The sequence below is a fragment of the Hydractinia symbiolongicarpus genome, chromosome 1, assembly GCF_029227915.1.
Source record: "Hydractinia symbiolongicarpus strain clone_291-10 chromosome 1, HSymV2.1, whole genome shotgun sequence".
Lineage (NCBI taxonomy): Eukaryota > Metazoa > Cnidaria > Hydrozoa > Anthoathecata > Hydractiniidae > Hydractinia > Hydractinia symbiolongicarpus.
The window spans coordinates 24,805,900-24,829,573 of NC_079875.1; the positions used below are offsets into that span (position 1 = coordinate 24,805,900).

At 35.9% G+C, this 23,674-nt stretch overlaps 2 protein-coding genes across 3 annotated transcripts in view; one reads left to right on the forward strand and one right to left on the reverse strand.

Moving 5' to 3' along the window:
* Positions 1 to 17,718, forward strand: LOC130647982 (proprotein convertase subtilisin/kexin type 5-like). The gene is made up of 20 exons (XM_057454001.1): positions 1 to 584; positions 1,569 to 1,667; positions 3,275 to 3,364; positions 3,858 to 3,960; positions 4,989 to 5,026; positions 5,141 to 5,217; positions 5,294 to 5,382; positions 5,472 to 5,644; positions 5,711 to 5,926; positions 6,055 to 6,155; positions 6,221 to 6,445; positions 6,527 to 6,825; positions 6,903 to 7,111; positions 7,188 to 7,365; positions 7,475 to 7,748; positions 8,522 to 8,721; positions 8,927 to 9,251; positions 9,334 to 9,548; positions 9,662 to 10,348; positions 16,005 to 17,718. The coding sequence occupies exons 1-20, from the start codon at positions 369 to 371 to the stop codon at positions 17,201 to 17,203; spliced, it is 5,013 nt and encodes a 1,670-aa protein (XP_057309984.1). The 5' UTR covers positions 1 to 368; the 3' UTR covers positions 17,204 to 17,718.
* The window catches only part of LOC130647989 (cartilage oligomeric matrix protein-like), a 12,564-nt gene continuing 6,520 nt past the window's right edge, over positions 17,631 to 23,674 (reverse strand). The window contains exons 6-26 of one of the 2 annotated variants that reach the window (XM_057454017.1): positions 23,442 to 23,644; positions 23,146 to 23,296; positions 22,919 to 23,073; positions 22,790 to 22,844; positions 22,020 to 22,180; positions 21,736 to 21,873; positions 21,441 to 21,515; positions 21,226 to 21,369; positions 21,051 to 21,155; positions 20,874 to 20,981; positions 20,487 to 20,646; positions 20,297 to 20,415; positions 20,132 to 20,184; positions 19,978 to 20,063; positions 19,458 to 19,732; positions 19,334 to 19,382; positions 19,067 to 19,266; positions 18,913 to 18,987; positions 18,722 to 18,819; positions 18,394 to 18,533; positions 17,631 to 17,901 (exon numbers count right to left, since the gene is read on the reverse strand). In XM_057454017.1, the coding sequence (XP_057310000.1) occupies positions 17,849 to 17,901; positions 18,394 to 18,533; positions 18,722 to 18,819; positions 18,913 to 18,987; positions 19,067 to 19,266; positions 19,334 to 19,382; positions 19,458 to 19,732; positions 19,978 to 20,063; positions 20,132 to 20,184; positions 20,297 to 20,415; positions 20,487 to 20,646; positions 20,874 to 20,981; positions 21,051 to 21,155; positions 21,226 to 21,369; positions 21,441 to 21,515; positions 21,736 to 21,873; positions 22,020 to 22,180; positions 22,790 to 22,844; positions 22,919 to 23,073; positions 23,146 to 23,296; positions 23,442 to 23,644 (2,603 nt within the window). In that variant the 3' untranslated portion in view covers positions 17,631 to 17,848. Of the gene's footprint in view, positions 17,902 to 18,393; positions 18,534 to 18,721; positions 18,820 to 18,912; positions 18,988 to 19,066; positions 19,267 to 19,333; positions 19,383 to 19,457; positions 19,733 to 19,977; positions 20,064 to 20,131; positions 20,185 to 20,296; positions 20,416 to 20,486; positions 20,647 to 20,873; positions 20,982 to 21,050; positions 21,156 to 21,225; positions 21,370 to 21,440; positions 21,516 to 21,735; positions 21,874 to 22,019; positions 22,181 to 22,789; positions 22,845 to 22,918; positions 23,077 to 23,145; positions 23,297 to 23,441; positions 23,645 to 23,674 lie in introns of both variants that reach the window. The other variant, XM_057454010.1, reaches the window with a different exon arrangement.

The window sequence follows — 23,674 nt, forward strand, 5'->3', positions numbered from 1 at the left end:
TGGATGAAACCTATGGCATCTCGTGTATACTTAAAACAACTCATTTTAGCTCATTCAATGAGCTTCATTAATCAAATTATACATGAAAGTAACAAGTGCGCCTTTTTTTGACTGTGTGGGAAAAGTTGTCGGATGTAAAAAAGAATACTTACCTAGTTACACAGAACACTCCAGCGCAGTTAGCGTATTATCGAATGTACAGAGTTTAACAAGAAGTCGTCTCATAAAAGCGTTATTGACCTGGTTTTTAAAAAGCATATATTTAAAATCTCTCATGTAGTGTTAAAGAATTGAGACAATTTTACGAGTGACAGTCACTAAAAGAGTGACACTGTAGCCAGAACGTATTGGTACCAGGGAACCACAGAATGAATCTCATCCCAGTTTTCAGTATTTTCGTTCAATTTTGTTTATTGCACATAGAAATCATATCGACAGGGAAGGGATACGTAATTCACCATAAGAAAAATCATAAAAACTTTGTAAAAAATGTTTTTCTAAACACATGGGCTGTTGTTGTACATGGCGATGAAAAGATGGCGCAAAGAGTTGCCACAGAGAATGGTTTTGTTAATAAAGGAAGAGTACGTTTTTTCATTTTCTTTTCTTACCCAACACGAAAAAGAAGTCCTGGGAACGAGGTGGTGGGGTTTTTCTCCACCACGATACTTCCGTTATACAACATTAGCCTTTCGTACAGGGGGATTTTCACGAAGCGAATTAAACGGCGAATTCGATGGCGAATTGTATCTGAGCATGCGCAGTTTTGTTTGTTATGATTTTGCACCGAAATATTCGCTTCGCTGAAAAGTAGAAACAGCTCCTACTTTTTCGCGACTAAATGTTTCGCTGTTAGTTTTATACCAATCAGAACGCAGTTAATCAATGTAAACAATGAATTTGGCGTCTATTTTATTTTGTCGTGAAAATTAAAAAGCGAATTCAATTGGCGTGTTTTTTATCAGCTAGAGATTTCCATTTAATCACGGCGGCAGTTTATTTGTGCTTTTAACAAATGACTAATATTGACTAGGTTCTGATGACGTGCTGCGCATGCACTGCTATAAATAGAATCGTTCTTTTTGAATCACGCCAATTCTGACTTTCTTGTTTACAAGCAGGTTTTTATTTCCTCACATGGCGAGCAGATGCGTATAATCAATTCCAAAAATGTCTTTGTTTTTCGCTACTTTAGCAGGGATCGTTTAAAAGCTAGTTTTAATTTCAATGATTACGCTGACTAGTGTTTTTTCACGAGCCGAGCAAGCTTAAAATAAGTCACGAAATTTGTTAATATTTAACCAGATTCTTCAATTCTTCCAGTTTTGTCAGATCAACGCTAAAACCAACCTCGTCATTAGGATGTCAAAATAACCGAAAAGGCGGAAAGTCTTACGAGGTTGGCTAAAAATACACAAATATCACAATAAAAGTGTGGTTATTGTATTTCAGGTATTTTCCCTGGAAAAATATGTCAACCCCGAGGTCCCTGGTTTGCGAGGTCTACTTGCCAGCATTTTAGAAGTCTTATTCTTGATATAATTTGTAATATATGATTTCTTATCTAGTTATTCGGAAATGTTTATGAATTTGTGCATCGTGGAATTCCAAGAAGAAGAAAGCGTGCTGCCTTTACGAAAACGATGCATCTCAACACGGACATACGGGTAAATAATTTCGTTTTCACTAACTTCAACCATTCTGTAAAATATTAACAAACGAACGAATCGAAAACGAAAGCATTTCCAAGAAAAAGTTGTCTTTGTCAGTCTTCGGAACTAAAGGAAGTTTGAGGTATGTAACAGGGATTTGACAATGTGTGTATTATTTTGAATTATATCTCAGGTCTTAAAGATAAAATGATAAAAAAGGTAAAACGATACGGTCTTATTTCTTGAAAGTACAAGAGGCCATAGCTAGCTAGATAGCTATATAACTAGACAATCTCTCCAGTAGATAGATAGCTAGATAGATGTGCATATTTTACATGGCTAGCCTCACAAATATCGAGGGATATACCCTGTCTATTATTTCCAGGAGGGGCCATGGCGTAGATGGAGAGTCCCAGAGTATTTAATGCTCATTTTGAGCTACGCAGACCCAGGGCCCGCGTTCTACTAGACAACTCCCCCGGCAACATACAACGGCCCACACAGTGTGCCTTCTCCCCAATTTCCCTCACATGACTTGAGTTAACCTGGGGCTATGGTAACATTCACTTTCCTATGTTGAATCGGTGTCAAGAGGAATCGAACCCCGGTCTCCCACACAGAGTACAAGAGCTATAACCACTAATCTATGGTCACTAATCATATCTTCTAAATCACATCCACAAGGTGGCAGTGTTGGGTCAGTTCGGAAGTGCCAGAGCTTTAAACATACACTCCACATTAATTTAACATGATTGCTTTCATTTTTCCAGAATTTTTTATTTGGTCGTATCATTCATACAATCTTTCCATGTTTGAAGGTGACATTGATTTTTTTAACTTTGCCATGAAAAATGACAATGATGAGACAAAAAAATAGATCCATACACAGTACTACTTCACTAACAATATTTACACAACAATTATGCACAATGGTTCCCGTGCCCATAATTGGCTATATATAGGCAGTGTCAATATTGTCAACTACAAATATATATAGATAGTTTAAATAGATACCTTATTACACGAAAAATTTTGCATTAATTAAAACCATGTTAATTTCATTGATTTTTCCTCCATGGTTCGCTTTACAAAAAACATCTGTTAATGCTCCTTATTTTTTTAAAAAAATGAAGGAGATCTATGAACATTTTAAATCTGAAAAGGAGAAGCATCATCAAGGCGGGATGGAAGGCAGCTGGTATCACAGGCACTTTAAAGAAGGCTTGCCAAAGAAACCAAAATTTGATTACTTATAATCAATTGCTGTTGTTGTTGAATTTTTTTTACGTTATATAATGCCGTTTAAATATTTGTTTGTTTTTTTAAATGTGCTTTAATTACCACACACTTAATACCGAAATTTATAAATTTATAAATTCACGTTAATTTCATGTGTCATAATTAATTAAGTTGACTACTTATTTTCGTGTAATAAGGTATACTACAAATATTTCATAGTTAAATTTAACAGCTTTTTTTCAAAATGATTTATATATATTGAACTAGTCGTTAGCCCGAGGGCAATTACTTTAGGTGGGGAGTCTAGCTGTAGAATTTAATGCAAATATGCTACAAAAAAATTATTTCAATACTATATATAAATTGAATTTTTTCCTTTTAAGGTATTTTGGGCAACGCAACAAGAGGCAAAAACACGCAAGAAAAGAAGTATCCACTTCAACGATGAAAGATGGAAAAATCAGTGGTACTTAGTAAGTTCAAAATTCCATTCAAATAAGTTTCAGTGATAGACTAACAAGCTTTAAGCACACATAACAAGAAAAAAAATACAGGAGATTGTTTAGATGATCAAATTATAAAAATTAAACTTCAGCAGATGGAGATGAGTTGCATGAATGAATATTGCAATTAGCGTTCAAACTGGAATTTCTGCCATTTCAAGATTTTATTTGCAAATGCTTCATTTTAGACTTGTTATTGGTTTATGTATACAAATATAACTGGAAAGTCTTTCTAATCAGCTGATGCAACTGCAGGGGATAAACAAAATTGATTTAAAGTTAAACTAATAAAAGCGTCATTAATTTTTACATCACATTTAAGCATATTTTACAGACCAAATGAAATCTAAGATCTAGAACGTGTTTTGAATATAAATGCTGTTTGTCATGATTTTTATTTTACTGGAAAATTTATTTAAAAAGCCCTGAATTGAATTCTTACATTTTTTTGAATTCTTTTTAGCACCGTACAGAAGTTGGCTACAAGGAACATGACATGAATGTTCTGCCTGTTTGGGAAAAAGGTTTGACGGGGAAAGGAATTGTGATATCAGTATTGGATGATGGTATGTGAACTTGTTTAGAATTTACAAACACCTGATAAATTGTGTTGTCTTTACCGTAATCTCCCATTACAGGGTAAAACCTTCCAATGTATATAAACATTACTATCAACAGACACCTTGAATTGAGGTCAGGCCTTTTAAATATATGCCTTCACAAGAAGAGCTATGGACATTCTGTATGCACTTAGCCCTTAATGGACGACATCACGATTTTCCCTCAACTTTTTACATGGTTTTGCAGGACAAAAATACGAGTTAAAACAATGGAAAGTAACATATATATAGGATTGATGTAGTAATCAATACTTATTATTTACAATTAATTACAATTAGGAGCCTAATCTTCCTTCCCCTGTTCAACAAGCTGATCTACCCTCAAACTTGTCATTAGCAAAAATGTAGCAAATTGCTACTGATGGTCTAGGTAACACTTGTGGTAAGTTTCATATGAAATGAAAAACAACTTTAGCGGAGATGGTGTAGTGGTAGCGCATCTGACTTGTAATCAGAAGGTTTCAGGTTCGAGTACCCACTCCGACGCACTTTAAATGCAGTGTTGTCAGCCCATTTAGTGCCATTTACTGACTGCTAAACGGCTTGTGTGGTAATTTAACATAGTTGCAGTTGGAGGGAAGAAAGAGCCAACCGTTAGGATGAAATCCCCAAGGACGTTAAAACTTCCCGTTACTTACTTACTTACTTTAGCAATTACAAAGGCCACTTACAAAACAGTTATGCTAATAAGTAGGATTTATAGTTTATACCTCAGTCCATATGACCAGCCTCTTGTTTGTGCTATATATATTATAGAGTTAAGACGTGTTTATATTCATTGTAGATTCATTCGTCTATATTATATCTTTTACAGTAATTTAAATATTATGTGATTACCGTGCTTCCTCTTTTAAGCACCCTGATGTTATTAAATTTTTATGTATCCAGTTGCGATGTTTATTGGAGGAAATATAAAACCGTGTGGTTGAAAGCCACTATACACAACTTAGAAAGTACCATTGATGTTTTTACAGGTTTGGAAAACACACATGATGAAATCAAAAGTAATTATGTGAGTTGCTTTTATATGTACAATCGTTAAGAAAATAAAAAATAATCCTTCGCTTCACTTGCGTATTCTATTGTTTTCTGCACACCATTTTTTAAAATAATTTTCATGTTCCAGGATAAGAAAGCTAGCTTTGATTACGTCAGTAATGACACAGATCCGTTACCAAAAGAAACATGGCGCAATGAAAACAAGTAATTGTTTTTACATTTCTTTTTGCTCTTCGTTCTGGCGGAAATAAAGTATTACTTTTTTCATAAAACTTTTTAGCCACGGAACACGTTGCGCTGCTGTTGTTGCTGCTGCAGCAAACAATTCGAAATGTATCGTTGGTGTAGCTTTTGGTGCTAGCATAGGAGGTCATCTTGCTCGTTTGAAAATGTTTCTTTTTTTAGCTGATCTTTGTTTAACAGGTTTTTTGTTGTTGTAACCTTTTGTATTCATTCAGGTATTCGCATGTTGGATGGTGAAGTCACTGATATCGTCGAAGCCCGTTCTCTACGTCACGCGAGAGATCATGTTGACATATATAGTTCATCTTGGGGACCGGACGACCAAGGTGCTACAGTTGAAGGTCCGGGACCCCTGGCTAAACAGGCGTTAAAGGAGGGTGCACAATGGGTAAGTATATGCTTGCATTAATAGAGGGAGGAGGGTATTATTTTGCATATGAATGTTTGTTCTCAGGGCCGACATGGAAAAGGCAGCATCTTTGTGTGGGCATCGGGTAATGGTGGCGCCGATGGTGACAACTGTAACTGTGATGGCTATACAAACAGTATCTACACAATATCTGTTAGTGCTACCACTTCAAACGGGACGCAGCCATGGTATTCAGAATCTTGCGCCTCCACGTTAGTCTCTGCATACAGTGGCGGAATTTCAAAGTCAGACGGAAAAATTGTAAGTCTTTGTCTACACTGCCGTTCTTAGTATTTATATTTATATTGTGTTTATTATCAAATATGGCATAGTTTTCACGGAGTGCGGCGGTTTTGTAAATTTAGTTCTTAATGTTTGATGTTGCCTAGGTGACAGCAGATTTGCGTAACGGATGCACGGATGAACACACAGGAACCTCTGTGTCTCCACCATTGATTGCAGGTTTTGTTGCACTGGCATTAGAAGCAAAGTAAGCAGGTGTTTTTTTGTTTATTAATTTACAGTGTGCACATACGTTTAAAGTTTACTGTTTAGCCCTAACCTGTCTTGGCGGGACGTGCAACATCTGCTCGTTGAAACATCCAGCTTAGACAAACTTAAAGGAAAGGACTTCCGCCTAAATGGTGCGAAAAAACGCTATAGCCATCATTTTGGATTCGGCGTAGTAAATGGAGCGAAGCTGATAGATTTGGCCGAAAAATGGCCAACTATAACTGAGCAAAAACAATGTCGCCGCAGGGAAAAAATACCTGGTTTTCCGTAAGTAAATGAATTAGTAATTCGAAGAGATTCAGTTAGACCACCATTTCCTCGGTTTAAAATACTTTGTTCTTATCTCAGAAATAATCGTTTCAACCAAAGTAGTCCACTCATAGCGAGAATCAACACCACAGCGTGCACAAGAGCTGATCAAAATGTGAAATATGCGGAACATGTGCAGTTAATAACAACCTTTAATCACAGTCGGAGAGGTGCTACCGAAATTCTGATTGTCTCTCCTATGCGCACCCGAAGTTGGGTGTTACAAGACCGAGAAAAAGATATCAACGCTGGTTGGTTTAACAGCTGGCCATTTTTGTCCACACATTTCTGGGGCGAAGATCCAAGAGGAATATGGGAAATTATGTTTTTTAGTAAAGGTATTATGTCGCGATTTTATTTTTAAGCAAATTGCTTATACTTTTGCAGCTGATTTCATTATTGTGCTATTATTTAGATCGTGACGAAGATGGCCAAGGCTTTCTAACTGAGCCCATCACTCTTATTATTCATGGTACGGAACACAAACCTGGTCAACACAAGAATGGTGACCCGACTACACCGCCTTACAAATGCCACGTTGAATGTAAAATGGGTTGTTCCGGTCCTGGAAATGATCAGTGTGCAAAATGTCAGCGTTATACTTATTTTGACGTCAAAACAAAGGTATGTCAATTTTATCGCGACATATAAAAAGACGTCGTACTTTGCTGTGCGTGAAAATAAACTCGTTGTTTTTTAGAAAAAACTCTGTTTGGCTTCTTGTCCAAAAACCAAATTTGCTGACAACAACACAATGGTGTGTCTAGAGTGTCACAGTTCGTGCAGAACGTGTTCCAGACACAACATATCGCACTGTACGTCATGCGCCGTGTCTCATACACTCAACAACGGACACTGTGTGCGCACGTGTCCAACAAGTAAGTGTACTTTTGTTTAGTAAACACTTTTTTCTGTAAATTGTGTAGTAAACGCGTTTTTCAATGAATGAAATGGTGAATCTAAACTATCGTTATTTTAACCTGTCAGGGATGTTCAAGTCGTTGGATGGAAAAGGATCGTTTGTTTGCAGTTACTGCAGTGAGGGGTGTGCGGCTTGTTATGGTACAAGTGGTAACTGCACCGCATGCGATTACAGCTCTACTTTGAACCGTGGATCGTGTTATGAGAAATGTGCAAGCAATGAATGGTTGGATGGCGACTTGTGTCGAGCTTGTCATCCGTCGTGTAGATCGTGTAATGGTGAGGGGGAGAATAAGTGTACGTCTTGTCCGAAGAAACAACTAAATGATGTCGAAGACAGGTATGTACTTTATCATCCCAAACTCTTTTCAGCACAAATCTTCGTCGACCCTAAGTATTTTTGGGGGTTAGTTTTCATCAGTCAACATGTTAAAACTTAGGGCCAACAACAATTTCGGCTGACAAATAATTTGGCCTGTTTTCAAACTTCAGTGGACAGTTTAGATCTTATTCCTTGCTTCTACTCAAAAATGAATTTTATAAAATTAACAACAAAATTTACGATATTCGCGAAAATTAACTCTCGCAAATATTTATTCCCTTATGTTAATGTTTAAAATACTTCTATAGCGTCACTATGGCGTCGACTTTTATGGCGTCGATTTATATGGCGTCTCCATGGCCTCGACTTTTATGACGCTCATATGACGTCGAATTTTATGACGTCCCCGTGGCGTCAACGTTTATGACGTCCCATAGCGTCAACTTTTATGAGGTCCCTATGGCGTCACCATGACGTCCCTATAACCTAAACTTTTATAACGTCCCCATTGCGTCAGCCTTTATGACGACCCTATGGCGTCAACTTTTTCGGCGTCCCTATTACCTCGACTTTTATGACGTCCCTATAGCGTCGACTTTCATGGCGTCGACTTTCTGACGTCCCTATAGCGTCGACCTTTTTAATTATATATACCGGAGCAAATCATTCGTAGTGCAAATTATTTATCTCCTTAATTTTTCGTTGTACCAAATTTATGTAGCGTTATTTCTGTCACTTTATTCTTCCGCCTAATTTCTCATAGAACTTCATACTTCTATTTTGTTTTTTAGATATCTTTATAAAGGGACTCGCTGTCTGAAAGAGTGTCCACTTGGTACGTACTACGAGAACACCATCAAACAAAATTGTATGAACTGTTCTCAGAACTGCTTGCGCTGTTCAAACGATGGACGACAGTGTGACGTGTGTGATGTCAAATTTTATCGCGTGTCTTCTGGCGATGGAAAATGTGTTGAGCGATGTCCAATAGGTAAAAACAGTCCGCACGTCAGTTGTGCTACTTCTGTGTAGAAATAACAACCCTAGTTAATCTACGGTGACTTTGTTAAGAAAAAATCGCAACTTAGCAATTTTTTTGACTCAATCTATATAAAAGTGCAGAACTTTTATATAACCTTACCTACTGCACGGTGTTAATATAATCGAGTCAGACATTCTGTTAGTTTGTTTTTAAGGCTACTACACAAACAAGATTAAGCGTACTTGTGAAGCATGTGGTTTGGAGTGTGCAAATTGCGTCCCTGGCAATCCTTTGGCTTGTACCTCCTGTTTGAAAGGCTTTTATTTGAAAGACAGCGAGTGCGTGTCTGCATCTGAATGCAATACTTATTACTACGTCAACAAGACAAGTGGAAAGTGCTCACCCTGTCCACCCAAATGTTTGATTTGTAAAACTGCTGACGTCTGCAAATCCTGCTTCGTCAACTACTTCCTGACTGTAAACAAAAAATGTGTTTCGGTATGTCCGGACGGTACATTTGCACCGGACAGCAGTGACAGGTAACTTTTGATGTGCGTCTACAGTTTAAGACGTTGTTTGTTTTGTCCACGGTCACACTGACGAACCCTGCTATCGTTTTAGATGCGAGTTTTGTCACAGTGAATGCGCAAGTTGTGATGGACCATATGTTCACGACTGTACCGCGTGTCATAAGGGAATGTATCTACACAATGGTAACTGTGTGAAAGATGTCCCTATGGGTTATTATGTGGATAAAACCTTGACATGCAAACGATGCCATCACACATGTGCGGCGTGTGTTGGACCCGGACCAAAAGATTGTCGGACTTGTAAAGGTAAAATTAATAACGCATAACTAACATAATTAATGACTTACACCAAATAAGTTTTTGGTCTTATGTTATGGAGGATAGGATTCTGTTTGTACCACGTGCGTTTGTTTTTTTAGACGGATTAGACAAACGAACAAGCGGAGCGTGCGTCAATCCTTGTCCTGGTCAGTATCTTTCTGAAAACAGCTGCAAGAATTGTCATCCGAGCTGTAAGTCATGCGTTGGACCCACTGCTCGAGAATGTTTGGAATGTCACAACAATGAATCACTAAACGTTGACACACGCACGTGCAACAAAGCGTGTCATCGCAAGTTTTACGCCGACGACAAAACATTTATTTGTCAGTCATGTCACAAATCATGCGCCACGTGCTCTGGTCCTGCTCATAACCAGTGCCTCACTTGTCCAGACAAATTGCATTTCCACAATAACACCTGTCTTTCGCAGTGTCCAGCCGGTTGGTACAAAACTTTCGACAGAAAGTGTGCTCCGTGCAGTACACGGTGTAAAACGTGTCTGTACGGCTATGATTTATGCACGCATTGTAAAGCGGAGTTCGTGTGGCGTGATTTCAAGTGCTACACCGAGTGCGCTGCTCGCATGTTTCGTCATTCAAGCAACCGCTGTTATTCTTGTGATGACAGCTGCTTAACGTGTGTGGGAACCGCTCCAAATGAGTGCACGTCGTGTGAGGCAGGCATGACACTGCACAATGGAATGTGCGTGCGTGGATGTTTACCTGGTTTTTATATGAGTAATAAGAATTGTTACCCGTGCGAAGAGAATTGCTTAAGCTGTACAGGTAAAAAAAAAGTATTTCGAACTTATCTGTCATTTGACCACTTCTCCAAAATTAAGCAGGATTGGTGGATTTTAAGTTGGTTGATTACAAAAATAATCTAAACTAGCTGTTTCCCGTGGAAGAATCCACTGTATTCCATTTAATTTATGTAGCAGATATATGTCCATCAAAAAACAAACAATACAGCAGTGCGCATCTTACATCTGCATTATTATATAAATGACCAAAAAAATTGAAGGTGTCCAACAACTGCAGTGTATATGTCACATTTAAAATCTAAATCTACTAAAATTACTGCTCTGACCATCTGACAAATGCGAAAATTATTCGGAAAAAAGTTTTTAAAAGCATTTCAACATACATCTCACCCATAAAATTTAAATCACTCAAAACGCCACATATATACAAAAAAGCTGATCAATGTCAAACACAAATCTCTCTCATTGTATATGTTAAAATCAGTTAGTTTATTGCAAACCCTGCCAAAGGTTGACACAAAATGTGAAAAATAAACAATAAATTTTGCCTAAGTAGAAATTTTTATCTAAGGTGTTAAAAAGGGATTTGCAAGGATAAATTATAATGCAATAAAACATTATTTGATATATTGCATACGGTCCTTCCTCACCAAACTTTAGACAAAATGCCAACAAAATAACGGTGTTTAAATCTAAAATTAATAAAGTCCTTTTAGCAATTTGCATGCTGTTTTACCATCAATAAAGTAAACAAAATTTCAAATCTCACATAGTATTCTGTCACAAATTTTCATAAAATATATATATAAGTCATAATGAGTCATGTTAAACAACAGCAATCAATCTGTATATAAGTTTATTTTATGTCAATTTTTGCACCAATTTTGCAACACAAAATACAAATTCTAAATAATACTAAAATCTCTTATTTTGGTCCTTCGCATACCGACGGTCTCCCACAAAAGTTTAATCAAAATGTAAAAAATGAGAGGTAACGACAAAATCAAAGTTTGCAAAATTTAATTATTTCGGTACATATATCTACTGCATATGCCCTCTAAAACAATATTTTAATCCAAAATGCCTAAGAAAGACAGTTTGCAACAAAAATCAGTTATTTCAATAATATTGCATACACTCTTTCCTCACAAAAGCTTCACAAACTGTAAAAAAAAGAATGGTTGTAGGGAGTGCTTCTGATTCAACAAAAAAAGTTTTTTTGACATATTGCATCTAGCCCTTACCCATTAAATCTTACACAAAATTTCCAAAACTATATACGATTTAGAACACATCAAATTTAAATCGAGAAGGATCAGTCATTTCGATATATTGCACGGAGTCCTCCCCAGTAAGAATTTATACAAAATATAGAAAAACAAAGCTTGCAAGGTGTAAAATTGAATTCTTCTTCTGTATATATATATATATATGGTCCTTCCTCGCAAAATTAACATAAAATGTCAAAAAGGTTCAGATATAACATCTAACACAACAAAAATCAGTTCTATCAGTATATGTTATGCCATTGTCTTCCACCAAAGGTTCCCCTTAAAGTTTTACAGACACAGCCTGTAAATTAAAAACAACTAAGATCAGGCATTTTGGTCTATTTCATACCATTCTGTTCCAAATAACTTATAAAATGTAAAAATTGAGTGGTGAAACAGAAATTTGCAAAATTCCATTTTTTTATATGCATGTATATTATATGCCTTCTACAACAATAAGTTAATTCAAAATGTCAAAAAGAAGAAAAAAATAGCTTACAAAGAGTATAAAATTGAAATCAACAAAGTATATAGCTCTTTTGGTGTATTAAATATAAGCCATACGCACAAAAGTTTACACTAAATGTAAGAAAATGGTTGTGTTTAGTAATTCTAAATTAAGAAAAGTCAGTTCTTTTAGCATGCTGATTAAGGTTTTTGCCCACAAATTCTTACATGAAAATGTCAAAACCACAATTTGAAGCAAATTAAATTCACATTTTAAAAATAAGTAATTTCTGAACTTTATTTTCAGAATATTTGGAGAAAAAGAACTTCGCAAACCAAAAAAAACCAGGAAAATGTTTAAAATTTTCAGGGTTAATAACGTTTGATGGGTTTTGTGGGAATATATATACTGGGAATCTTTAGTTTAAAGCTAGCATTAGCTAGCTACAGCAGCTAATAGCTAGTCACTTAAATATAAACTGGAGACTTAGCTAGGTATAAAGAACATGGCTACATATATATATATATATATTCCTAGCTAGCTAGCTAGTTGTTGGTGGTGGTTGGCTTTTTATGATGCTAGCTATAAAACATGTCTGGCAACAATAATATAATAAAAACTGAAAATAAAACATGAAAAAACCTTACAGAACCTTGCTATGATTAATTTATAAAACGATGTTCTTCTTCAAATGTTTTTTTAAAGATTTATTTTGAATGAAAGGGTAGAGAATACTCAAAAAGAACAGCCATCTTTTTCGTAAACACAATTTCCGTTTTATGCTAGGAACTTCATTTAACAGTGCGTATGCTTTGTGAATATCTAATACCGTTTCATATGTAGCGATACCTATATATATATGCTAACATAGAGTTTTTTGGTATATATATTTATATCGTTATTAGCAGCGGGTTATATATTTACACCTTATGTGCGATTTCTATGAAGTACATCCCTAATCTTTTTAGTTAAATTTTAGCGTACAGCCACGTCATAAGAAAGTGACCCGTGATTTTCGTGTCGTGGACTCACAGTTTTACTCACGCAAGGGAATTAATATATAAGACTAGCTGTTTCCCGTGGAAGAATCCACTGTATTCCATTTAATTTATGTAGCAGATATATGTCCATCAAAAAACAAACAATACAGCAGTGCGCATCTTACATCTGCATTATTATATAAATGACCAAAAAAATTAAAGGTTTTCAACAACTGCAGTATTTATGTGACATTCAAAATCTAAATCTACTAAAATTACTTGCTCTGACCATCTGACAAATGCGAAAATTATTCGGAAAGAAGTTTCCAAAAGCATTTCAACATACATCTCACCCATAAAATTTAAATCACTTAAAACGCCACATATATACAAAAAAGCTGATCAATGTCAAACACAAATCTCTCTCATTGTATATGTTAAAATCAGTTAGTTTATTGCAAACCCTGCCAAAGGTTGACACACAATGTGAAAAATAAACAATAAATTGTGCCTCTGACAGAATTTTTTATCTAAGGTGTAAAAAAAGGGATTTGCAAGGACAAATTATAATGCAATAAAACATTATTTGATATATTGCATACAGTCCCTCCTCACCAAACTTTAGACAAAATGCCAACAAAATAACGGTGTTTAAACCTAAAATTAATAAAGTCTTTTTAGCAATTTGCATGCTGTTTTACCATCAATAAAGTAAACAAAATTTCAAATCTCACATAGTATTCTGTCACAAATGTTCATAAAATATATATATAAGTCATAATAAGTCATGTTAAACAACAGCAATCAATCTGTATATAAGTTCATTTTATGTCAATTTTTGCACCAATTTTGCAACACAAAATACAAATTCTAAATAATACTAAAATCTCTTATTTTGGTCCTTCGCATACCGACGGTCTCCCACAAAAGTTTAATCAAAATGTAAAAAATGAGAGGTAACGACAAAATCAAAGTTTGCAAAATTTAACTATTTCAGTACATATATCTACTGCATATGCCCTCTAAAACAATATTTTAATCCAAAATGCCAAAGAAAAACAGTTTGCAACAAAAATCAGTTATTTCGATAATATTGCATACACTCTTTCCTCACAAAAGCTTCACAAACTGTAAAAAAAAGAATGGTTGTAGGGAGTGCTTCTGATTCAACAAAAAAAGTTTTTTTGACATATTGCATCTAGCCCTTACCCATTAAATCTTACACAAAATTTCCAAAACTATATACGATTTAGAACACATCAAATTTAAATCGAGAAGGATCAGTCATTTCGATATATTGCATGGAGTCCTCCCCAGTAAGAATTTATACAAAATATAGAAAAACAAAGCTTGCAAGGTGTAAAATTGAATTCTTCTTCTGTGTATATATATATGGTCCTTCCTCGCAAAATTAACATAAAATGTCAAAAAGGTTCAGATATAACATCTAACACAACAAAAATCAGTTCTATCAGTATATGTCATGCCATTGTCTTCCACCAAATGTTCCCCTTAAAGTTTCACAGACACAGCCTGTAAATTAAAAACAACTAACATCAGGTGTTTTGGTCTATTTCATACCATTCTGTTCCAAATAACTTATAAAATGTAAAAATTGAGTGGTAAAACAGAAATGTCAAAAAAAATAGCTTACGAAGAGTATAAAATTGAAATCAACAAAGTAGCTCTTTTGGTGTATTAAATATAAGCCATACGCACAAAAGTTTACACTAATTGTAAGAAAATGGTTGTGTTTAGTAATTCTAAATTAAGAAAAGTCAGTTCTTTTAGCATGCTGATTAAGGTTTTTGCCCACAATTTGAAACAAATTAAATTTTCATTTTAAAAATAAGTAATTTCTGAACTTTATTTTCAGAATATTTGGAGGAAAAGAACTTCGCAAACCAAAAAAAACCTAGGAAAATGTTTAAAATTTTCAGGGTTAATAACGTTTGATGTGTTTTGTGGGAATATATATATACTGGGAATCTTCAGTTTAAAGCTAGCATTAGCTAGCTACAGCAGCTAATAGCTAGTCACTTAAATATAAACTGGAGACTTAGCTAGGTATAAAGAACATGGCTACATATATATATATATATATTCCTAGCTAGCTAGCTAGTTGTTGGTGGTGGTTGGCTTTTTATGATGCTAGCTATAAAACATGTCTGGCAACAATAATATAATCAAAACTGAAAATAAAACATGAAAAAACCTTACAGAACCTTGCTATGATTAATTTATAAAACCATGCTCTTCTTCAAATGTTTTTTTAAAGATTTATTTTGAATGAAAGAGTAGAGAATACTCAAAAAGAACAGCCATCTTTTTCGTAAACACAATTTCCGTTTTATGCTAGGAACTTCATTTAACAGTCCGTATGCTTTGTGAATATCTAATACCGTTTCATATGTAGCGATACCTATATATGTATGCTAACATAGAGTTTTTTGGCATAAGGGTATATATATTTATATCGTTATTAGCAGCGGGTTATATATTTACACCTTATGTGCGATTTCTATGCAGTACATCCCTAATTTTTTTAGTTAAATTTTAGCGTACGGCCACGTCATAAGAAAGTGACCCGTGATTTCCGTGTCGTGGACTCACAGTTTTACTCACGCAAGGGAATTAATATATAAGATAAATATTTTGGGCAGGAATCGTTTGTTTCTTAGTAGTGAATTTTTACATAGGCGAAATTCCAAAAGTAGAAATTAATACGTCGCATTGTAATAAAATGTTTGCCTAAATATGCCCGGTATCTTTTCAAGGTTAGTGATTAAAATATGCCCGGTATCTTTTTGAGGTTAGTGATTAAAATATGCCCGGTATCTTTTTGAGGTTAGTAATTAAAATATGGTGACTACAAAATTAAATTAGAGAATTAACAACTTTCTGCCACATAATGTTCTCACTGTATTTAATAAAATAATTATGTATTTATTTTTTACGGTAGAAGATATTTATTTTTAGAAGGAGCCAGCAGAACGCCAGCCTGTACAGTTTGTGCGAACTATACTGTGTTACTACCAAATGGGGTCTGTGCAGAAACTTGCCCCGTCTCGACTTACCAATCACCTCTAGATAATCGATGTATTCCTTGTCAAGGGATAGGCTGCAAAAGTTGTTCTCACTCTTCCACCTGCTCTGCTTGTCTACCCTTTTATGAATTATCAAATGGCATATGCAAGTCTACATGCGGCTTGGACATGTACCCAGATTTAAATACCAAACAGTGTCGAGAATGTCATCCGTTTTGTTTATCGTGTGATGGACCAACTAAAGCCGATTGTAAACGGTGTAGTAAAAAGGCTGTGATGGTGATTACAAAGAAAAATAAAAAACAATGTCTTCCCTCGTGCCCGTTTGGTTTTTATTCGCTCAATCAATTATGCGTACCCTGTAAGAAGTCGTGCAAGTCATGCGTGAACAAAGAGATGTGTACTTCATGTAAAAACAACACAGTGTTATACGAGAAGCGATGTCTCACTGCCTGTCCCAATGGATGGTTCCAAGGAAGCCGTCAAAACTGTGTAAAATGTTCTGACAAATACGAAAACTGTGTAGAGTGCAACGCTACACTTTGTACGGAGTGTATACCAAGTGCGTATCGTCTTTATGAGACATGCGTCACGCATTGCAACGCTTCTTATTTTCGAACGCGTAGAAAATGTCTCCCGTGTACCACAGCTTTCAGGCATTGTGCGAGTTGCAATGAAAGCGCGTGTGTCACATGTCAGGATGGATTTCACTACATCAACAACTCGTGCGCGCCAGCGTGTGGTGATTGCGCATTTAACGCGTCTTGTGTACCATGTAGAAAAAAATCCCTAAAGGTGGAGGGACCGACAGTTACCACCGTCACAGTTTTGCAGGAGATAACTCACGTAGGGAACCACAATGCTTCTAATATATCGGTGAGAGTAGTTCAGAGGTCGCGAAGAAGCATTGATGAGGATTCTGAAGTATATCCTTCATCTGGGAAATTTTTCAAATTATCGCTGGCTGTTGTAGCGATTGGTTTGGTTAGCTTAGTCGGTATTCTGTTTTGGAGAAGTAAAAATATGTACCAAGGGAGAAGATTCTTTACAAAGTCTATCGACTCTCCCCCATTAACGTGGAAAAAGCCGGAAAAGAAATCGCTGCGGGCAAATTTTGCACTGATCAAGTAACGATTTGAGAAGATCTCCGAACTTAGAAAACTAAAAAGTAAAAGTCGACATTTTTTGTGACATCGCAATTTTAAGTTTTATGACGTATCGAAAGAATAACCCTGAAAACTATAGGATATTTTATTTTCTATATCGAATATGTTTGTAAAGCGTTTATAGGCAACTTTTTTGAAGAGCTTGTACACAATTTTTTTCGTTGCTGCGCTTCTTCGCACGTTAAATAAGTGATTAGGCAGGAGAAATAACGAACTTTTAGCCTGGAAAAGATTTGATGGCGGTCAAAAAATAAACTTGCGCGCAGCAAATTCGAACAAAAGTAAAGTTGCGCACAGCGAATTCGAACAAACAAAACGAAAAAAACGTTAGCTATTTCTCGCGTCCTTTTTCGCCTGTTAGCATAAAAGAATTGAATTACTCTGCAGAGGGTATTAAACAGACAAACGATGTAAATTTAAAAAGGTTTTATTTTTAACTACGGTATTTTATACATCATATTATATTCGACACCTACGAAATATTTTGTCTTGTTGTGTCTCGTTTACACCAGATATTGTTCTTCGTTAAAGTGTTCGACAAGCTCGTGTATGAAAATCACTAAAATGTCGAGTGCTGTTATTTTTTTTCAATTGATACATTTATCATTTGCTAATTCGATTTTTTTGGTTGAATAGCCGCCAAAATATCTTCAGGTATCTCTTCTGTAGAAAAGAAAAAACAAGTTGTCAATACCAGAGAAATCCTCGCAAAATCTCTTCAATCTACAGCATACCCCTTAACCCTTTGACGATTATAAACAGCAGGAGGCTCCGCCCCTACAACCCCATGTCTGGTCTATTCTCACAAATTTTGAAGTAAAGTATAATTTTTTGTTTTTTTTTCTGTTTGTGTTTACACTTTTCAAGAGTGACGAGAATATTTTCTGTTTCCAATATTCGCAATAGCAAACAGACTTCCTTCTTCATACTCTTCGATTTTGTGTTACGAATGCACAAATTTTTGGCCGAAACAGCAAATATTTTCAGTTTACACAATCAACTATGAAATTGTGACACAAAGCCCCCGTCCTAATCCGAATATAATCTTTGATACTTAATTGTGTATTTCCAATAAAAAAGCGATTTTGATAATTAACTCTGACTGTAGGTTTATTCTGCAAACTTTACAAAAATCACTACATGCAAGTAACTTACCGTTACATGTGACCTTAACATCTGACCATATCATTCCTGATTGGCTGAAAGAATACGGTCCGAGTTGACCACCCTTGATATCGTTGTGTATGATGTATCCTGTATCTAGCAAAATGGCGCTACGTCGATAAACTTTTAATCTAGAAAAAAGTTGAGGAAATGGTACAATAAAACAACCCCAGAACTTCTTTTTCACTTTTAAATATCCGCGCAAGTCACATATCAGAAAGAAAGCCCTGGGAACGAAGTCGTATAACCGTAGTAACCACATGTCCCTCACGTTCTAACGTCATGAATCTCTAGCGTATCAGCAATCAGTTGAAAATACCTTATAAGTCCCATGCTAGGTCGATGCATTAAAAACCATTTATACGGCACTTTGTCCTCCCAACCTCGCTCCGCTTTATCCCGCCATAGTTGTGTCACCTGAGATAACAATTAAATAATTGAAGCACATGAGCGTGCAAATAAATAAATACATAAATATATTCATAAAAATAAGCAAACAAATAGATATACTTGATTAGTGACGTTTCCAGAATGCCAAATAGCAGCACGCAAGTCAAAACTCTGTCCAGTTGACGAATGAATGTACTAGAGAACAAAGAACGTTTTTTTTAAAAGCACTTGAAAAACAATTTTTTAAATGTTACATGACCGAAGATAGTCGTACCTTTAATTCGATACCAGCTTTCGCCGTGGAGAGGTATGATGGCTTGCTGCGCCAATAGCTTTGCGTTTTTTGTTTCCAAGACAGCAAGTAAAACTTTCGAACATTTTGAAAACCAAAAGCAAATCCAATGAAATCATCATCATTTCTCGTGTTCACAAAAACGCTTCCAGTAAAATCGAATCCATTGAAACTGTCCTTACCTACACACAATCATATGTTTATTAAAAAATCATCAAACAGAATAATAAAAATAGGAAAACAACGTACTTAGAATTAAAGATGGCGCCGAATTTCTCTCTTGTACCATCTCCCTACCCTGAAAAAACAATAATTGTAACCGCTAAAAACCTTTTTTTTTAAAAAAAATTAGAAAAAACTTGCGAGTTTTTACCTGATCATGTAAGGCCCACTTTGGATGTTTTTGAGCTTGTCGATCCATTGTCCCCAGTAACACAACGTCATGACGTGTGAAATCTGTTGTGAAAACATACTTGTTTTGAGGACAAGTGTCGTCATATAATTTACCGTCACCGTCTTCATCCCCTTGACAGACGTCTCCAACACCATCACCGTCAAAATCACTCTGTGCTGGGTTGGCAACTAGATGGCAGTTATCAACATTGTCTGCAACACCGTCTCCATCGTCGTCATCATCGCAAGCGTCACCTGAATTCATCCAATCATTTTTATAATAACAAAATCGCTGGAGTACATATGAGCTCACCACTGGTGCCTGCTCTATTTCAATTAGTTGATAGAATTGATGGAACAAGTTGTGTTAGTTACTAAACCGTCTTTTAGCGTACAATTCCACTACTTATTATTTTCAAAATGTTAACCGGCCTCTGTCGATAATGAGTGTGGTATCAACCTTTTTGAATCGAGTTATATTTCTGATTTGTAAACCCTACCTTTTCCATCAGAATCTGTATCTAATTGGTCAGCGTTTGCTTCATGTGGACAGTTGTCAAATTTGTCAATGTGTCCATCCTTGTCACTGTGTCAGCAAAAACAAATAATTACATGGATGCAAAGCTACCAACACACAAAGACACGTGCACTTACTTGTCAATATCATTGTCACATTTGTCACCATATCTGTCGCCATCAATGTTTTTCTGTGAAGAAAAAACTTATTAGCTGCAATACCATTAATGTCATACCGTGTTTCTAAGACAACATTCGTGTTGATGCATGGAATATGAGCTTGCAAATACCACGTCGGCTTACCTGCTTAGGATTATATGTATCTGGACAATTGTCGCACACATCCCCCGCGCCATCTTTGTCTCGATCCATCTGGTCTGCATTTTTAACAGTTTTGCAGTTGTCAATAAAATTAAGCTCACCTGAAAGAAGAAGTAACATAGAAAACATGGCACTGATTCGCTTTCAAAACATTTCATATTGACAAACTGACCGTCTCCGTCCATGTCTCTGTCGCACACATCTCCCTTCCCATCTTGATCGTGGTCCTCTTGATCAGGATTAAAGACAAACATGCAGTTGTCACACTCGTCGCCATGCTCATCACTGTCACTGTTCGTTTGTCCTTTGTTTGCTACGTATGGACAGTTATCCTATAACACGTCAATTTGTTGTCAACAAGGCCAGTACTGGCAACTTAATATCCTACTTATTTCAGAGTATCTTTTTTTGCGTATGTAGTTTTTGCGCAATGCTCGGTGTTTAGATGAAACATAATTTGATAAATTTTTTGTGAACGAAAATATTACTAATGTTTAAACCTGTACGCAGCTGTAGAAAAATTAGATGCGAGCTAAAATATCACGAAGATCATTCTTACCATTGCGTTATGAATACCGTCGCCGTCAATATCGACATCACAAGCGTCGCCTTCACCATCGCCATCAACGTCTTCCTGTCCACTATTTGGTACAGAGGGGCAATTATCCTAAAATACCGTATTTGGAATCACATATCAGTTCATCCTTGGCTCTCCGCCACAGAGAATTTATCTTACTTTTTTACAATGCGCATCATCACAATTTAAGTCGACGTCAGGATATCCGTCACCGTCTTGATCGTTGCCACATACATAGCCATCACCTGCTGTTGCCGCACGACACTATGGAAGAGACTTAGACATAAAATTCCACTATTTTTTCTCTTCCTGTCACTAGGTGTATTCAACTTACAGTACAGCGAGCACCATGCACTGAACGTTCGCATGTTGCATAAACAGAGCAAACATCTTTTCCTGTACACACTTCAACAGGTAAGCATTTTCCTTGTCGATTTTTTTTGAACCCCGGGTTGCAATTACCGCATTTAAAACCGCCCTAAATGAAAACAAATTCATTTAACAACATCATCATAACATCATAAAATGTTTGCAGAAGATACCACTTACGGGTGTGTTGGTACACTTGGAATGTTTATCACAAGAATGAAGATTCTCTTTGCATTCATCAATGTCTGTACATTCCTGAACAGAATTATATATGTGTAACAGATTCAATCAATCTTTGAAAGTTATCAGCTTGATGGGTTATTTTTGGTTAAAGCACACTACAGCACACTCTTAACCAAATGTCATGACTATATTCACACTTCATAGATTACTACGCGGATGAGTATAAACACATTTAAGCAGAAAGATTTTTTAACACGGTATGAAAAAGTTTTTGTCTGAAGATGTTGTGTACCTGTTTTTTGAGACGAGCAAACTCGCGACCAATTCCGATCACTTCCTCTCCGTGGTAGCCTTTTGGACATGCGTGGCACATATATCCGGGAAATTTATTCTCGCATCTTGATACGGACGAACAGGGTAGCTCATCACACTAAAAATTGAGAAATTCTATAATATTTATATTCATTTTTTCTTTTTGGTAATGTCGTTACATCTACCATATCAAACTCATTTCCGTGAAGAGGATGCATTGGACAAACTAATGATTGTACGGATTGTAAACGACAAAATATTTACTTCGTTAATATCTTTACAATTGACACCGTCCCCTTCTAAACCCACAGGACATTTACCACATGTAAATGTCTCGCCTGTTGACACGCAAGTTACAAACGGATAACATGGCGACGAAGAGCATGCGCTTGAAATGTTCTGATTGCTCGATGTTTGGAATACATCTAAATAGTTAAAAATACAGCTGCTTAAGAGAAATTTCAAAAAAAATATTTTTTGTTTCTTTTTTTTTTTGTAAATTTCAAAGTTTGGTGAGTCCTTTAACAATTTTGTTGTCTGAATCGAGATCTTAAAAAAAATATATTTTAAGATTTTCAGCCAGCTCGGTACAGCTGAGACGTTTGAGGTTGTCTCCTGTAGGACATGAGTGTGTGGATGTTCTTATCATTTGCTTAAGGAGATATAATAAATTTGATCTGAATCGATTCAAAGAGTTTTTGGTTATTGTTACACAAAAACATGACCAAAAAAAGGACACGCATATCAGAAAAAATATTACTACCACAAAAAAAAAGAACTCGCAAATAGTCTAGCCTTTTCTCTTTTTTTTGATATTTATTCCACCAGCAATGTTATAGTTTTGTCACAAGAATAGCTCCCTTGGATAACTTCTCTATATACAAGAAGTTTATCCCCTCAATGTACGAGGAAATATATGTATCCACTTTTAGAATCGTCTGGTGTGCGACAAAAATATCCACCTCTTTATACCAACAAAACTTTTAAAACAACAAAACATCAAGTCGTTAGTAAAAATAAAATGTAGAACATACTGTCTCGCCTGCCTCCCAACAGTACTAATTCTTTCAAACTTTTCATTTCAAATACCTAAATTAACAGGTCAGAATTTAAACACAAATAAAGAACGGTAGGAGGAGATGAAGATTAATATTTTTTCCAACCTGATTGTCTTGGCGTGCCCGGACGTCTTTTAAGAGCGACACAATCTCTTGTAATTTCGACGATGACGGCACGTTGTTGCCATGGTTTTCCAAATGACGAAAGATGGATGAAATTTCATTTGCTGACAGAGATGACAAAATTGAGCGTGTGGTTGCTGCTAAAGAAAAAAAATCTTAATCACGTGATAGAAGAGAAAAACATCCAGTGAAACAACAAAATGTCGTACTTGCACCGGCAACCGACTTGAAGGGCAAATTCTTGAAAGGATTCTCCGCAGGCGGTGCATAGGATGGTTCGGTTGGAGGTTTGCATTTATTCTGTTGCAAATACGTTGATATATTTCTTTGAAATATTAAACGAAAGTTGGTTAAACTGCCCTGAGAATTAAAATACGACATTGTGACCAAGTGTAACAAGGTACTGGGTGCAAGCTTGCGTGTAATAAGCAGATACAGAATGCAAGTGTAATTTACAGAACAGAAAATATAAAATACAGAATTCAATCACACCATAACGTAATACCTTAAACCTGGAGAAAATTTTTCCAGCTATTTCTCGCTGTCCCAAGCGTAGTTCTAAACCATCTTTTGGTCCATTTTTAATCAACACTCGAGCTTTCTTCTTATCGACCAATTTGCAGTTGACGTACAAGCTTACTAAATTCTTTTTCTTCTGTTTGTGAAAATGCAGAGTTGCAGTGTGCCATTCAACATCATCGTACTTAGCTGAAAATTAAAAAATACTTCGAAAAAAAT